At 48.0% G+C, this 17,509-nt stretch overlaps 1 protein-coding gene across 4 annotated transcripts in view; it reads left to right on the top strand.

The window, feature by feature from the left end:
• The window catches only part of LOC110506177 (A disintegrin and metalloproteinase with thrombospondin motifs 17-like), a 211,808-nt gene extending 199,106 nt beyond the window's left edge, over positions 1-12,702 (top strand). For 2 of the 4 annotated variants that reach the window (XM_036981246.1, XM_036981244.1), the window contains exons 23-24: positions 8,793-8,970; positions 9,288-12,702. In XM_036981246.1, the coding sequence (XP_036837141.1) occupies positions 8,793-8,970; positions 9,288-9,439 (330 nt within the window). In that variant the 3' untranslated portion in view covers positions 9,440-12,702. The remainder of the gene's footprint in view (positions 1-8,792; positions 8,971-9,287) is intronic. The other 2 variants (XM_036981248.1, XM_036981247.1) reach the window with 1 other exon arrangement.
• Positions 12,703-17,509: the final 4,807 nt, after the last annotated feature.

Raw genomic sequence — 17,509 nt, 5'->3', positions numbered from 1 at the left:
AAGAAATGTTTGGCCCAATTTACCTTCAAAGTATTATTCAAAGTATTTTTTTATTTTTTTAATCTAGCACCATATTCAGAGCAATACTCAAACTTTCAAGGAGGAATCCCTCTGCAACAAGTGGTTCAACCTCTTTTTGTTTTGTTTGTTCAATAATGGGATTTAAGTTTAATGAGCATCTTTCCTATTGATTCTTAGATATGGTAATCCCAAGGTATGTTACTCTTTCCTCGACTGGAATATTTCAGATAGAGGGTACCACACAGTCTTTAATTAAGCAATAAGGCCCGAGGAGGTGTGGTATATGACCAATATATACCACAGCTGTCAGCCAATCAGCATTCAGGGATTGAACCACTCAGTCTTAATTAATTAAGCAATAAGGCACGGGGGGGTGTGGTTTATGGCCAATATACCACGGCTAAGGGCTGTTCTTATGCATGACGCAACGTGGAGTGCCTGGATTCAGCCCTTAGCCGTGGTATATTGGCCATATACCACAAACCCCGAAATGTCTTATTGCTATTATAAACTGGTTACCAACATAACTAGAGCAGTTAAAATAAGTGTTTTGTCATACTCGTGGTATACTGTCTGATATACCACCTCTGTCAGCCAATCAGCATAGTGATTTTAGGGATGGTGACAGTACTGGCTAGTTGTATGTCAAAAATGTCTTAATGGTTAGGGTACGTCAATATCACACCGTTGTTAAAGCACTGTATTCAGCCAGTTCATTATAATAAAGACTACTTCACCTCAAAGCACATGGAAGTGATTTGCATTGTATGGAGGTAACCTGCTGGTTCCAACTTAGTTACACTAGTGTTATCTGACAGTCTTTGTCAAATCTCTCCTCGATGAACCCCAGTTCCAACTTAGTTACACTAGTGTTATCTGACAGTCTTTGCTAAATCTCTCCTTGATGAACCCCAGTTCCAACTTAGTTACACTAGTGTTATCTGACAGTCTTTGTCAAATCTCTCCTCGATGAACCCCAGTTCCAACTTAGTTACACGAGTGTTATCTGACAGTCTTTGCCAAATCTCTCCTTGATGAACCCCAGTTCCAACTTAGTTACACGAGTGTTACCTGACAGTCTTTGCCAAATCTCTCCTTGATGAACCCCAGTTCCAACTTAGTTACACGAGTGTTATCTGACAGTCTTTGCCAAATCTCTCCTCGATGAACCCCAGTTCCACCTATTCCAGCACTGGCTGATTCAACTAATCAAGGGCCTGATGATTAGTTGCCCAGTCAAATCTAGTGTGTTAGTTTGCTGGTAAAATCAAATAAGTGAAAAGGCTGGGTTGTACTCGAGGAACGGTCTTGGAAACAGGTTTACCGAACTGAAAATCTACAGTGCGTCTCCATTTCCCAATCGTACAAACTGAGTCAGTCTGTTTTTGACATGCATGTCATTTATCATATGGAGTGTCTTGTTCAGCTGCCTGATACAGGGTCAGATCTTATTTCCCCATTCTAACGGTTAAGGTTGGGATCGGGAAGAATGCAATCTAATCCTAGATCTGCAATTCTCTAGCTCTGCAATTTGCCAGTCTCGGGGTCACTACAGCAGGTCAGGGGGAGGACCATTACATTTCTCTCCCTGTGTGGAACTGGAGACAGTGAGTGTATGTTTCCCCCCAGGATGCTGAGGAAAGTGCGTCCACCCCTCTCCTCTGCCCTTATTTAACTACAGATCTAGGATCAGATTGCTTTATTTCCAATCCTATCCATAACTGTTAGAATGTATCAGTGGCTAGGGACAACTTCTACCTATGATTCCACATGAGGGAATATACTTAAGTTTCTCCCTGAAACTGATCTAAGGTCTGTTTTGAGATTCTTTCCCTGATGCTTAAAGTAAGGACTTACAGGGTAAGCTTATCCTAGATCTGTAATGTCTACCTAGAGCTCTGTGAGGGGGCTGCGTGAGCATATCTGGTTCAGTCATCATCAGACAAGCTGGAGAACATCTGAAGGTTTTGTGTGTGTTTGTGTGTGTGCTGTCTGTCAGTGTGTGTGCAGACGGTGTACACGCCATAGCCCAGTTCTCATTAACAGTAATCTCCACTAATCCTTCATCAGAACATTCTAGAGGGGGTTTGTTAATCCAAACGGGCAATTACAGAGCTGCATTTTATTTTCTCCCCTTGTTTACACACACACACACACACACACACACACACACACACACACACACACACACACACACACACACACACACACACACACACACACACACACACACTGTTAGTAGTAAGTATCACTTAATTCAGGAGCACTACAGCAAGGCAGTTAACCCCCAACAACTGCTCCCTGGGCTCCGATGACGTGGGAAACACTGCCATATACAGTGCACTACTTTTGACCAGGGCCCATGCAGCTCTGTTCAAAAGTAGTGCACTATAAAGAGAATAGGGTGCCATTTGAGATGCACCTTACCTCACCATTCCCACTGAGAAGGGACTTCAGTCCGGCATTTAGACATTCTGACAGAGCTCCTGCCGGAATTCCTTTAATCTTCCCAAGGTGTTCTTTTCCAGGTACACAACACCTGTGTGTTCCAAATGGCACCCTATTCCCTATATAGTGCACTACTTTTATTCAGGGCCCCATAGGGCTCTGTTCAAAAGTACTGCACTACTGTAAGTAACAGAGTGCTATTTGGGACGCAGACATTGACTACTGTTCCTCTACCTCCACATATTCTAACAGGCTTTTTAAAAGGGCTTTTAAATGAAAGCCACCCGACACTGACCTTTCCCTGTTAACACACCTAGTAGAGGAGCCTCTGATCGGACTGTCAGGTGTTCTGTAATGGAGCTGGGAGAGAGCTGGGAGAGAGCTGGGAGAGAGCTGGGAGAGAGCTGGGGATGGAGATGGGAGAGAGCTGGGGATGGAGCTGGGAGAGAGCTGGGGATGGAGATGGGAGAGAGCTGGGGATGGAGATGGGAGAGAGCTGGGGGAGAGCTGGGAGATAGCTGGGGATGGAGATGAAAGAGAGCTGGGGATGGAGCTGGGAGAGAGCTGGGGATGGAGATGGGAGAGAGCTGGGGATGGAGATGGGAGAGAGCTGGGGATGGAGATGGGAGAGAGCTGGGGATGGAGCTGGGGATGGAACTGGGAGAGAGCTGGGGATGGAGATGGGAGAGAGCTGGGGATGGAGCTGGGGATGGAACTGGGAGAGAGCTGGGGATGGAGCTGGGAGAGAGCTGGGGATGGAGATGGGAGAGAGCTGGGGATGGAGATGGGAGAGAGCTGGGGATGGAGATGGGGATGGAACTGGGAGAGAGCTGGGAGAGAGCTGGGGATGGAGATGGGAGAGAGCTGGGGATGGAGATGGGAGAGAGCTGGGGATGGAGATGGGAGAGAGCTGGGGATGGAGATGGGAGAGAGCTGGGGATGGAGATGGGAGAGAGCTGGGGATGGAGATGGGAGAGAGCTGGGAGAGAGCTGGGGATGGAGATGGGAGAGAGCTGGGAGAGAGCTGGGGATGGAGATGGGAGAGACCTGGGGATGGAGCTGGGAGAGAGCTGGGGATGGAGATGGAAGAGAGCTGGGGATGTAGCTGGGAGAGAGCTGTGGATGGAGCTGGGAGAAAGCTGGGGATGGAGATGGGAGAGAGCTGTGGATGGAGCTGGGAGAGAGCTGGGGATGGAGATGGGAGAGAGCTGGAGATGGAGATGGGAGAGAGCTGGGGATGGAGCTGGGAGAGAGCTGGGGTTGGAGATGGGAGAGAGCTGGGGATGGAGCTGGGAGAGAGCTGGGGTTGGAGATGTGAGAGAGCTGGGAGAGAGCTGGGGATGGAGATGGGAGAGAGCTGGGAGAGAGCTGGGGATGGAGATGGGAGAGACCTGGGGATGGAGCTGGGAGAGAGCTGGGGAAGGAGATGGAAGAGAGCTGGGGATGGAGCTGGGAGAGAGCTGGGGATGGAGCTGGGAGAAAGCTGGGGATGGAGATGGGAGAGAGCTGTGGATTGAGCTGGGAGAGAGCTGGGGATGGAGATGGGAGAGAGCTGGAGATGGAGATGGGAGAGAGCTGGGGATGGAGCTGGGAGAGAGCTGGGGTTGGAGATGGGAGAGAGCTGGGGATGGAGCTGGGAGAGAGCTGGGGATGGAGATGGAAGAGAGCTGGGGATGGAGCTGGGAGAGAGCTGTGGATGGAGCTGGGAGAGAGCTGGGGATGGAGCTGGGAGAGGGCTTGGGATGGAGCTGGGAGAGAGCTGGGGATGGAGCTGGAGAGAGCTGGGGATGGAGATGGGAGAGAGCTGGGGATGGAGCTGGGAGAGAGCTGGGGATGGAGATGGAAGAGAGCTGGGGATGGAGCTGGGAGAGAGCTGTGGATGGAGCTGGGAGAGAGCTGGGGATGGAGCTGGGAGAGGGCTTGGGATGGAGCTGGGAGAGAGCTGGGGATGGAGCTGGAGAGAGCTGGGTATGGAGATGGGAGAGAGCTGGGGATGGAGATGGGAGAGAGCTGGGGATGGAGCTGGGAGAGAGCTGGGGATGGAGCTGGGAGAGAGCTGGGGATGGAGCTGGGAGAGAGCTGGGGATTGAGATGGGAGAGAGCTGGGGATGGAGCTGGGAGAGAGCTGGGGATGGAGCTGGGAGAGTGCTGGGCATGGACATGGGAGAGAAATGGGGATGGAGATGGGAGAGAGCTGGGGATGGAGATGGGAGAGAGCTGGGGGAGAGCTGGGGATAGGGCTGGGAGAGAGCTGGGGATGGAGATGGGGGCTGGGGGAGATGGGGATGGGGCTGGGGGAGATGGGGCTGGGGAAGAAAGCTGGGAATGGTGGAGAGAGCTGGGGATGGGGCTGGTGGAGATGGGGCTGGGACAGAGCTGGGGATTGGCCTGGGGGAGATGGGGCTGGGAGAGAGCTGGGGATGGGGCTGGGGGAGATGGTGCTGGGGAAGAAAGCTGGGAATGGTGGAGAGACATTCTGACAGAGCATTTAGACATTCTGACAGAGCTCCTGCCGGAATTCCTTTAATCTTCCCAAGGTGTTCTTTTCCAGGTACACAACACCTGTGTGTTCCAAATGGCACCCTATTCCCTATATAGTGCACTACTTTTATTCAGGGCCCCATAGGGCTCTGTTCAAAAGTACTGCACTACTGTAAGTAACAGAGTGCTATTTGGGACGCAGACATTGACTACTGTTCCTCTACCTCCACATATTCTAACAGGCTTTTTAAAAGGGCTTTTAAATGAAAGCCACCCGACACTGACCTTTCCCTGTTAACACACCTAGTAGAGGAGCCTCTGATCGGACTGTCAGGTGTTCTGTAATGGAGCTGGGAGAGAGCTGGGAGAGAGCTGGGGATGGAGATGGGAGAGAGCTGGGGATGGAGCTGGGAGAGAGCTGGGGATGGAGATGGGAGAGAGCTGGGGATGGAGATGGGAGAGAGCTGGGGATGGAGCTGGGGATGGAACTGGGAGAGAGCTGGGAGAGAGCTGGGGATGGAGATGGGAGAGAGCTGGGGATGGAGATGGGAGAGAGCTGGGAGAGAGCTGGGGATGGAGATGGGAGAGAGCTGGGGATGGAGATGGGAGAGAGCTGGGGATGGAGATGGGAGAGAGCTGGAGATGGAACTGGGAGAGAGCTGGGGATGGAGATGGGAGAGAGCTGGGGATGGAGATGGGAGAGAGCTGGGGATGGAGATGGGAGAGAGCTGGGAGAGAGCTGGGGATGGGGCTGGGGGAGATGGGCCTGGGAGAGAGCTGGGGGAGATGGGGCTGGGGGAGATGGGGATGGGGCTGGGGGAGATGGGGATGGGGCTGGGGAAGAAGGCTGGGAATGGTGGAGAGAGCTGGGGATGGGACTTTCCACCATGCCACCCATTTTCTGTCTGGAAAGTTCTATGTCACGTACCTGATGAAAGGACGTTCAGGTTCCAGCGTCTTGGTCAGTTTCTCATTTTGGAAATCTAATAACAGGAAATAACTGTTGGCCGCTATTTAGTGCCGGGCTTATATCTGGTGTGTTGTTCTGACTCTGTGCTAATTGTGTTACTCCCCCCCACCCTCTAACCATCCTGAATGTATTACCTCATTTTCTCTCCTAATGAGGTTAAAGGGGAATTCTGGAATTTAAAACTAATGACTCAGGTAAGTGGTGGGGTGTCCATTGTTGTTGTTCTTTGAATCCCCGATTGCCCCTTTAAAGTCCTCAAATTACTCCTCTGTCCCACTCCCCCAACGCTGGACAATAAACTGACCGGCTCTCCTCATCTCCTCTCTTCCCACCACAATCAGACCATAAGTCTATTAGCATGTCTTAGAATATCATTCAGATAAGCTGCTGATTCAATTGTGGTGTTGTTGTGAGTTATGAGGAGGTCATGCCTCTAGGGATGTGGCTTTGATATTAGATATAGGATGCATCCCAAACGCCACCCTGTTCCCTTTATAGTGAACTACTTTTGACCAAAGCCTTATGGGCTCTATAGGGGATAGGGTTTCATTTGGGATACAGATAAGTCTTATGGGAGTGTTGCTATGATCGTGTCCCCATCAGCTTGTCTCCTAATGATGTTTCAGATAATGTTCTCTCTGTCTCTTTGTTTGTGTTTTCATTTGTTTGTTTGTGTTTTAGCAGTGTGTGTGTTTGTGTGTGTGTGTGTGTGTGTGTGTGTGTGTGTGTGTGTGTGTGTGTGTGTGTGTGTGTGTGTGTGTGTCTGTGTCTGTGTCTGTGTTTGGCAGTATGTGTGTGCTTTCCTCTGTGTGTGTGTGTGTCTCTCCAGGGCCTTACCTCATAGACTTATCTCATTGTGATCATGTTCATCAGCGATAATGAAAGCTTGGTGAAAAAACCTTCTGAGAATCATTCTAAGTACCTATAGAGATGTGGGATCATGATAATCGGATTGTTTTTGAGCAGTGTCAAGTCAACAAGTCCTTTGGTAGAACACCGGGCCGTTTACAATAGCTATTGAAATGGCTTCCACTAATTGCCTCTCTGTGAAGTGAATAGTAAATCCGCCTGCTTGAATCGAGGGCCTGGGAACCACTGTTGTTCAGAGTTAATCATTGGACGAGGCTATAGCTGTTGGCTGCCAAGGCACAGGCCTGTGTACAATGGGAATCCGTTGTCTGTTACCTCTGGTGTTTCCGAGCTTAGAATATCAAAGTCCTCTTTCTTTGGCCCCATTCCATGTTGGTTTCTCCTAGCCCCTTACCTCCAGCTCCTACCTCCAGCCCCTACCTCCAGCTCCTTATTCTAGCCTCTTCTCCAAGCCCCTTACCTCCAGCTCCTACCTCCAGCCCCTACCTCCAGCTCCTACCTCCAGCCCCTTACCTCCAGCCAGCCCCTTACCTCCAGCTCCTACCTCCAGCCCCTTACCTCCAGCTCCTACCTCCAGCCCCTTACCTCCAGCTCCTACCTCCAGCCCCTACCTCCAGCCCCTACCTCCAGCCCCTACCTCCAGCTCCTTATTCTAGCCTCTTCTCCAAGCCCCTTATCTCCAGCCCCTATCTCCAGCTTCTTATTCTAGCCTCTTCTCCAAGCCCCTTATCTCCAGCCCCTATCTCCAGCTCCTTATTCTATCCTCTTCTCCAAGACCCTTACCTCCAGCCCCTTCTCCAAGCCCCTTACCTCCAGCCCCCTCTCCAAGCCCCTTACCTCCAGCCCCTTCTCCGAGCCCTTTACCTCCAGCCCCTTCTCCAAGCCCTTTACCTCCAGCCCCTTCTCCAAGCCCCTTACCTCCAGCCCCTTCTCCAAGCCCTTTACCTCCACCCCCCTCTCCGAGCCCTTTACTTCCAGCCCCTTCTCCAAGCCCTTTACCTCCAGCCCCTTCTCCAAGCCCCTTACCTCCAGCCCCTTCTCCAAGCCCTTTTACTCCAGCCCCCTCTCCAAGCCCCTTACCTCCAGCCCCTTCTCCAAGCCCCTTATCTCCATCCCCCTCTCCATGCCCCTTACCTCCAGCCCCTTCTCCAAGCCCCTTACCTCCACCCCCCTCTCCAAGCCCCTTACCTCCAGCCCCTTCTCCAAGCCCCTTATCTCCAGCCCCCTCTCCAAGCCCCTTACCTCCAGACCCTTTTCCAAGCCTCTTACCTCCAGTCCTTTCTCCAAGCCCCATACCTCTTCGTTCTTCACAGATCTGATTGGTTTGGGTAGGTCTAAGCTATATGGTGATGGCTCCATCCCTAAAAAGCCAAAGTGGTGGTCACACCTATACTGTTACTTAGACCTATCTAGTCCTTTCAGATCTGTGATCACTGAAGAGATAGGAGCTAGGGGAAGAGCCTGAGGACAGAGATGGATCTTAGCCTCAGAGCATATATTACTACTGAGACGAAGCACTCTGACAGGGTATTTAGGACTCGTAAATCAGTCTATTCAAACATAGAACACAGCCTCCATCTGTAATTAGGCCTGTTTGGGATTATTTTACCACTAGTAAATACCACACCACACCTTTATCTGTTATTCAGGTCTAGTCTCTTCTCACATTCAGTCATGAAGTGATTTGGCCCCCTATAAACAATGGATGTGTTTCCAATAGCACCATATTCCCTAAATTAAGCACTTCTTCTGACCAGGGTACATAGGGCTCCGGTCACAAGTAGTACACTATATAGGGAGTAGGGTGCCATTTGGGATGCACACTAGGTCTATGGAAGATTACAATTACCTAAAATGTGAGTGGTAAACATATTAGGAAGTGATTATGTCCTAAAAAGTCTAGGACATAGACATGGAAGACTGTTACAAATGGCTCTCAATGTCAAAATACTTCCTCTCGAGTTTGGAAGAGAAAGTAACTCAAGTGATTGGATCTTTCCAGTGCTCATCATCCTGTGGGAAGGGCCTGCAGTCCAGAGTGGTCCAATGTATGCACAGAGTGACAGGTCGCCACGGTAATGACTGCCCCGTGGTGTTCAGACCACCCACCTACCGGCCCTGTCACCAGGGGGCCTGCAATGACAAAGTCAACGTCAACACCATCACCTCCCCCAGATTAGGTAACATAGTTTGTGTGTGTGTCCTTGTGTGTGTGTGTGTGTTTTTGAGAGAGAGAGCAAGAGAGCGACAGATAGAGAGAGAGAGACAGAAACAGACAGAGAAAGAGAGAGAGAGAGAGAGTGTGTGGTGTGTGTGTGTGTGTGTGTGTGTGTGTGTGTGTGTGTGTGTGTGTGTGTGTGTGTGTGTGTGTGTGTGTGTGTGTGTACATGTGTGTACATGTGTGTACATGTGTGTACATGTGTGTACATGTGTGTACATGTGTGTACTGTGTTTCTCTGTCTGTTGACGTGGCCCCTGTGCCCCTGTTCCTCTCCAGCTGCTCTGACCTACAAGTGCACAGGAGACCAGTGGACTGTGTACTGCCGTGTGATCCGAGAGAAGAACCTGTGCCAGGACATGAGATGGTACCAGCGCTGCTGCGACACCTGCAGAGACTTCTACGCCAACAAAACACCCCGCAAGAGTTAATGATGAAAGCACTCACACACATACTGTACACAGACAGACACACACTTCACCTAGGGCTACGACTTTAGATGCTTCTGTAACACTTGACTTAAAGCTTGCGGGTATAATGCTTTGTAAGTCGTTATAAGCATGAATGAGCCTTTATAATGTGTTATAATAAGGCTTATGATATGATATGTCTCTCTATGTATCAGCATGTTAACCGACTCAAAATGTCTGTTATTTAGCCTGCTTCAGGAGATGATACTAAATATTGTAAGGGTCTCGTGGCAGGTCTTTATGCCGGCAGGCTTTAAGTAAAGAGTTACGGATGTTTCTACTGAATTATTCAGATTCTTATTATTAATTATAGGACATTCAATTTTGGAGAAAACAAGTGGAAATGAGTGCAGAGACCATTTCAAGTGGGATCATAAGCTTGCTGTTGTCATGAAGACTTGAAAACCTTCTGTAACTTGTTTTATTGCTGTAAACCAAAGCGAGGGACTTGGAAGTCTGGGGAGTCTCTCGGTGGGTAGCCTGTCGCATCAACGTTTGTTGTACAGTGTGATTTAACATTAGCGTTAACATATGTGATAACTCTTTATGTGGAAAGGTCATTGTTGTCAGATTGTCTATAGATGCTCAGTGAACTATCAGAACATGTCTGATCTTCTTCCCCGGGCCCTGAAGAAGTGGATGTGGATTAAGGCAGCCACCCTCACCTCTCTGATTCGGAGGGGTTGGGTTAAATGCGGAAGACACATTTCAGTTGAATACATTCAGTTGAACAACTGACTAGGTATCCCCCTTTCCCTTACTTACATAGATAGAATGTATGTACATCACAGGAGGCTGGTGAGGGGAGGACTGCTCATAATAATGGCTGGAATGGAATGGTATCAAATGTTTGATGTGTTTGAAACCATTCCATTTATTCCGTTCCATCCGTTACTATGAGCCCATCCTTCCCAATTAAGGTGCCACCAGCCGCCTGTGACATACATACAGTACTTACACACACATACATTAAAAGACCTGTAAGGGCTTTGTTATTGCATGTTAACAGAGGTGCAGTTGACATGTAATACATCTAAATGGTAGTTGGTACGTAGTCTGAGCATGTAGATCTGTAGGGGACTATCCAGATAAAGTGGGCCTGTATATTCTCTTGTGTTTAGTTCAGCTGGCCCTGTATTCACCAAGCCACTGGCTGGCCACTCACTAGACTGGGCCAAGAGACCTGGCTCGTGTTCATTAGGCACCAGATGGACTGAAACAGGTAGGGACTACTTGAACTTGTTCAATAAGAAACGCTCATTTTCTTTTTTCCGCTGCAACGTTTGAAAACTTTTCCCATTGTGTGCTTTGATGAACATGACCCGGGTTTCTTCTCTTAGGGACAAACCGTAACTTGATGTCTTGAGAGAACGTGAATTTCGCATTGACATCAATCCATAAGCTAAGTCTTAGTTACACATTTGGATCTCAAGTTAGGATTTGTCCCTTAGTTCCACGATAGATTATGTGTACTTACATTTTGTTGTTGTTTTTTGTTGATGTCATTGTCATTTTTTGGCGGTTGTTGTTATTTAAAACTAGTCAGGAGCCGTTGTAAGGTACTGTAGTTCTACATTGAAATGATCAAGTTAACGATAGGATAGGCCTGGTTCACTATTCCCTAGGCTCACCTGAAGGCCTTGGACAGCCCATGTAGCATCCGTCTCTCTCCTGAGGATCCAATGTAGGAGACAGTGCAGTGGTGGGGGTGTAATTTAAGAGAAGATTAGATGTATCTTAAGTTACTGTCGTCCAACAGTTAACCACATACAGTGTATTCAGTACTGTATATGTGAGTGGAATCCACAACCCAGTGTCATTAACAACTTGCTCCAACTACGCTCCATGAACCAACTGAGCAATCTGGGTGAAGCAGGTTGCAGCTATATTGTTAGGTTCAATGTAAAACACAAATCCCTGTATCATGTGTGTATCTGTTGTCCTCCCTTGGTGCTTGGTACATCGTCATGACGTAAACTAGTCTCTGGTTTTAAACTTCACACTTACTCCAAACCAGGTGTTTGTTAACATTTCCATACATCATGAAACTTGAAATTGGTTTTAACTATTAAACAGTAATTCAAACACAATGTGAGGCTTACACCGATTTCAACAGCTTGTCCTTATGCATGAGTGTGGCAAACGTAGACGTCACAAACATCTACATGTAAACATTAATGGAGGCAGCGTTATGTTTGCTACAAAATGATGGTGCAGTAGATAACTGACTGTAAATAATGTACAGTTAGTTATCACAGACATTCTTTATCCATAAATGACGAAGTGTCTCCAGTTGTGTTCCCGTTTTACAGATTATGACTTAAAGGGGTAATCTCCAGTTGTGTTCCCGTTTTACAGATTATGATTTAAAGGGGTAATCTCCAGTTGTGTTCACGTTTTACAGATTATGATTTAAAGGGGTAATCTGCAGTTGTGTTCCCGTTTTACAGATTATGATTTAAAGGGGTAATCTGCAGTTGTGTTCCCGTTTTACAGATTATGATTTAAAGGGGTAATCTGCAGTTGTGTTCCCGTTTTACAGATTATGATTTAAAGGGGTAATCTGCAGTTGTGTTCACGTTTTACAGATTATGATTTAAAGGGGTAATCTCCAGTTGTGTTCACGTTTTACAGATTATGATTTAAAGGGGTAATCTCCAGTTGTGTTCCCGTTTTACAGATTATGATTTAAAGGGGTAATCTGCAGTTGCTACATACATTTTTTGATTTATAAATGAGCTCAGGTCAACTGTCTTCCCCATCAGAACCCCAAATGCTTGTTTTACATGTAAACAAACACTATGAAGCCTTAAAACATGGTTTAAACTATCAGCTTCATATCATGGATGGTCAGTCCTTGCATCCATAGCTCGGTCTATGAATTTGATAGTGGTTACATTTCTCCAGACTTTTTTGATTGTTTAAACTGCTGATTGACGCTTTCCAAGTGTATTACGTAACATTCAGCACTGTAGTGTATATCTTTGGCACTGGCCTAGTTCTCCTGGTTCTTGGAGTTGGCTGAAGCAGAAACAGATCTAGAGTTACCCCCAGGTAGAGACCCTGTCCCTCAGGTAGAGACCCTGTCCCCCAGGTAGAGACCCTGTCCCCCAGTTAGAGACCCTGTCCCCCAGGTAGAGACACTGACCCCCAGGTCAGGAAGACCCCAGGCAGAGACCTTGGCCCCCAGGTCAGGAAGCCCCCAGGCAGAGACCTTGGCCCCCAGGCAGAACCCCCAGTATTGGGATAAGAGCTGATATGGGCCCAGGTCAAAACAGAGAAAACAAACAGCCCAGCTCTCAAAACTCCTGAGTCCTACATTTCCAACCCTTCAGAGCAGAAACCATTAATCAATCAAACAATCTAACATGGTACTGTTTACCTATGTGTTCAGAACACGTAGGACAGAGGACCACCCTGGCGGTACCGTGTGTGTGTGTTTGCATGCGTGTGTGTAATCGATGATTGTCTCCGTGGTACGCGCCGTCAGTGGGGAGATCTTCATTGAAAAGGTCACACTGTTCACACTTTGAAGACAGACTTGCAAAGAAAACATCCCGGTTAAAGACATGCTCCGGTACTTTGGTGAATAAGAAAGTATTTTGTAACCCTCCCCCTTTGGACTGGATGTGTCAATGTGTAGTTCATACATGCATAATCTATGAGCAGAATTACTGTCTTGCCTCAATTAGCCAGAAATTCCTAGTTTGAAGCTGTGCCAAGCCATTTTCCTTACATTTCCCCCCTCGTGGGCCAGCCTCCTAGCAATTTGAGTTCTAGCCAATAAGCTTCAGCCCTTCGAGTGACAGCTAGCAAGAGGCTTGCCTAGTTATTCAATGAGGTTGGAGGGTGGGCCCAACGGCTCAGTGGACGAGAGAGAGAGCGAGAGAGAGAGAGAAAGAGAGAGGGGCCCATCACACAATAAATACTCATACAAAACCACAGTTACACATCAATTAAAAACACAACTCCAATTCCTCATCCACAGTAACTAAACACAACAGCCTCTGAATACCCCATATACTCAAAAACAGATCAATATTGTTGACAAGTTTATAATAGGCAAGCTCAACCCTTAGTCTCGCTGCCAACATTCCCTCCAGCATTCCCACCACATCCACAGACCCCTGTCCCCGAATACTGTTCTTTCGGGTCTCCATATCGCTAATTTTGCTGCCCCTAACACAAAATTAAGCAACACAACTACACCCTTTTGAATGAACCTCTACTTTGGCCCAAATATATACAGTTGGGAAGAGAAAACCTCTCCCAACGTTGAGAACCAATCAGTGATCAGTTCAATCACCCCGACCAACCTGGGACACAGTAAAAACAGATGTGCCAGAGATTCAGACTCAGCACAGAATGGACACCCCTCCCCAACAGTAGGGTCCAGGTGTACCAGATGCATGTTGGTGGCTATGGCTCCATGTATTATCCTCCATTGGAGGACAGCTGTGCTCTTATCAATAGGCAGTTTGTATAATGATCGCCAACAGCCTTTTGGAGAGGCACCTGGAGCAAGCACACCCGCCCACCTCATCGATTTTACCCCTTCCAGGGAAGAGGCATGGCAGCACTAACAATCAGTGCAGGGAACACATAATCCAGACCCTCCTTCCACCGATCAGAATTGGAAGTGTCAGTCACATACTGCAGAAGAAGCACTGGCAAGGAGTCGCATACCTCAGCGACGACCTTCCTCAGTAGGCGAGATGATCGGATCCCCGCTCTTTCTCCCAGCTCCTCCAACGATCTGCTCCTGCTCCGCATCAGATGACCCAGCTTGGTACACCCCACGCCTAACAGGCATGAACGTAGGCTAGCTGAACCCAAAACACTGGACTGGATGGCAGTGTTGTGAAAAAGAGGCTCTTCAAAAAGCCACATCCCTGGTGGCGTGCCAGCTTTACAGGACTTGACAAGGACTCTCCAAGCCTGCATAACAGACTCATAAAATGGAGTCAGGCCAGACAAATCACTCCCCTCCAGCTTTCAGAGGAAAATGTGCTTGTCTAAGCCCAAACAGCCCAGTATCCTCATCAATGTGTAGGCTGTTTCGACCCAGCTAAAACCGTCTCTGTACAACAAACTCTGGGCTGCTTGAAGCCGGAAAGCCATGATTCTAGAGGAAATGTCCACCAGGCCTTGCCCACCCTCGTGCAGTGGCAGGTACAGGGCTGCAGCTTTAATCCAGTGTTGTCCAGACCAGAAGAAATTGACAAGAGACCTCTGAAGTTCTTGTATCAGACCCTTTGGTGGCTGCAAAATCATTAGTCTGTGCCACAGGTTAGAGGCAGCAAGATTATTAGCTACCAGTACCCTTCCCCTATAAGACAGCTGGGGCAGCACCCATTTTCATCTTGACAGTCTGGCACACACCTTCTCCACTACACCCTCCCAGTTATTTTTCTGAAAGACATCGGAGCCTAGAAAAACCCCCAAAGTCTTCATCCCATCTCTGCCCCACTGAAGTCCCCCTGGTAACCGTGGAGCGGACAACGTCTGAAGCTGACCTTCCCACAGCGCTTCACCCAATTGACTCTAGCTGAGGAGGCCCCCTCAAACACCTTTAGAGCGTTTGAGAGAACCTTAACATCCTCAGCCCCTGTAATAAAAACTGTCAGGTCATCTGCATACGCAGACAGTGCGATCATGGGACCCTTCATTACTCCCGGCACAGAGAAATCAGTAAGCTTCGCTCTTAAAAAACAAAGCATTGGTTCAATCGCGAGACTATATAACTGCCCTGAAATGGATGGGGCAACTCAAACCACCCACCTTCACCATACACGAGGCCCCAGCATGCAGTAAATTCATCCAAGACAAAATTAATCTCCCTTTTCGGGCAAGCATGTCGCTTATGGCCAACATCCCCACACTCAAAACACCGTTGACTACCCGTACTAGCATAAGCCATATACAGTCTGTTGTCATACTTATCTTTAAACGATGACTCCAAAGTCTGCTCCGGTGAGTCCAAAAACATAAACACCTGTCGCCGAAATGACATTACCTGTTTCAACGCCGGGTGTTTGCAACCCAACGGGACAACCTTAATTGAACTGGCGAACTTCCCAAAGCGCAATAACTCGCGCTCCAATAGCTCATTGGGAATAAACGGCGGTACATTTGAAATCATTACCCTTGTTGACAGAGAAAAAGGCGGCGTAACTTGAATAAACATTCCTTTAATAAGTACGACATGCTCAACCATACGATCAACAAGACACTCTTCTTTAAGAAGTACACCATGTTCAACCATACGATCAACAAGACACTCTTCTTTAAAAAGTACACCATGCTCAACCATCCGATCAACAAGACACTCTTCTTTAAGAAGTACACCATGCTCAACCATACGATCAACAAGACACTCTTCTTTAAGAAGTACACCATGCTCAACCATCCGATCAACAAGACACTCTTCTTTAAGAAGTACACCATGCTCAACCATACGATCAACAAGACGCTCTTCTTTAAGAAGTACCATACGATCAACAAGACACTCTTCTTCAAGAAGTACACCATGCTCAACCATCCGATCAACAAGACACTCTTCTTTAAGAAGTACACCATGCTCAACCATACGATCTACAAGACACTCTTCTTTAAGAAATACACCATGCTCAACCATCCGATCTACCAGACACTCTTCTTTAAGAAGTACACCATGCTCAACCATACGATCTACAAGACACTCTTCTTTAAGAAGTACACCATGCTCAACCATCCGATCTACAAGACACTCTTCTTTAAGAAGTACACCATGCTCAACCATACGATCTACAAGACACTCTTCTTTAAGAAATACACCATGCTCAACCATACGATCTACAAGACACTCTTCTTTAAGAAGTACGCCATGCTCAACCATACGATCTACAAGACACTCTTCTTTAAGAAATACCACAATACCACAGCTTTATTAATCCGGGATGCATAAGCAACGTTCTCATATCCTACCTTCTCTCCTACGGCGACCAGAAACTCCTCCACAGTGACAGTAGCTTCAGTAACACACCTAAAGCCGTGTCGAAGTGACAGGGACGGCGTCCCCATTCGGGCTGCCATCCCCATTCGGGCTGCCATCCCCATTCGGGCTGCCATCCCCATTCGGGCTGCCATGGGGATGGCAGCCATCCCCATTCGGGCTGCCATCCCCATTCGGGCTGCCATCCCCATTCGGGCTGCCATCCCCATTCGGGCTGCCATCCCCATTCGGGCTGCCATCCCCATTCAGGCTGCCATCCCCATTCAGGCTTCCATCCCCATTCGGGCATTCCAGGGACGGCGTCCCCATTCGGGCTGCCATCCCCATTCGGGCTGCCATCCCCATTCAGGCTGCCATCCCCATTCAGGCTGCCATCCCCATTCAGGCTGCCATCCCCATTCAGGCCAAAATCAGGGTAATTTCCACACGAAAAACAAATACTTAATTATACCACAACAAAAATAATAACCTTAATCAGGCACAGAAGAAAACCAAAAAAAGCCACCAAGAAATAGAAAACCGAAAGAAAGTTGTGAATATCTAACTCTCCACAGCACACGCACTCCTTCGCTCATACAATTCCCAGCATGCACCAAACACTCCCAGCATGAAGAGAGAGAGAGAGAGAGTGAGAGTGAGAGAGAGAGAGAGAGAAATGACGTGGAGCACATATCTGTACATACTGTATGTGACTTAGTACACAATTTTCAGGGACCACTTATGGCTCGTGATTGCTACTTTAGGAACTACTAGCTAAAAAGTATACATAACTACTGGAGAATCTCTTTAAACAGCTGAGATCGGCCCATAGAGTTAGACAGGTGGCACATATTTGCATCGTTGCCATAATGGCTTCTGTGACTGAAAAAGCCCACCAAGTTGATGACTTCAAAAGGTGTAACTCCTCAATGGTGATGTCCATGCTAAAATAGGATTTAAGGCAAGTGGGCCCTCTATAAAACTCTATGGCCTGGCCTGCAATTGAATGATACTGGTTACGGATAGAGGGGCCGAGGCATGTGGGTCTTGTTTCAACT

Source organism: Oncorhynchus mykiss, chromosome 6 (assembly GCF_013265735.2).
Source record: "Oncorhynchus mykiss isolate Arlee chromosome 6, USDA_OmykA_1.1, whole genome shotgun sequence".
In the NCBI taxonomy this organism is placed as follows: domain Eukaryota; kingdom Metazoa; phylum Chordata; class Actinopteri; order Salmoniformes; family Salmonidae; genus Oncorhynchus; species Oncorhynchus mykiss.
This window is presented reverse-complemented; position numbering and strand designations above follow the sequence as displayed.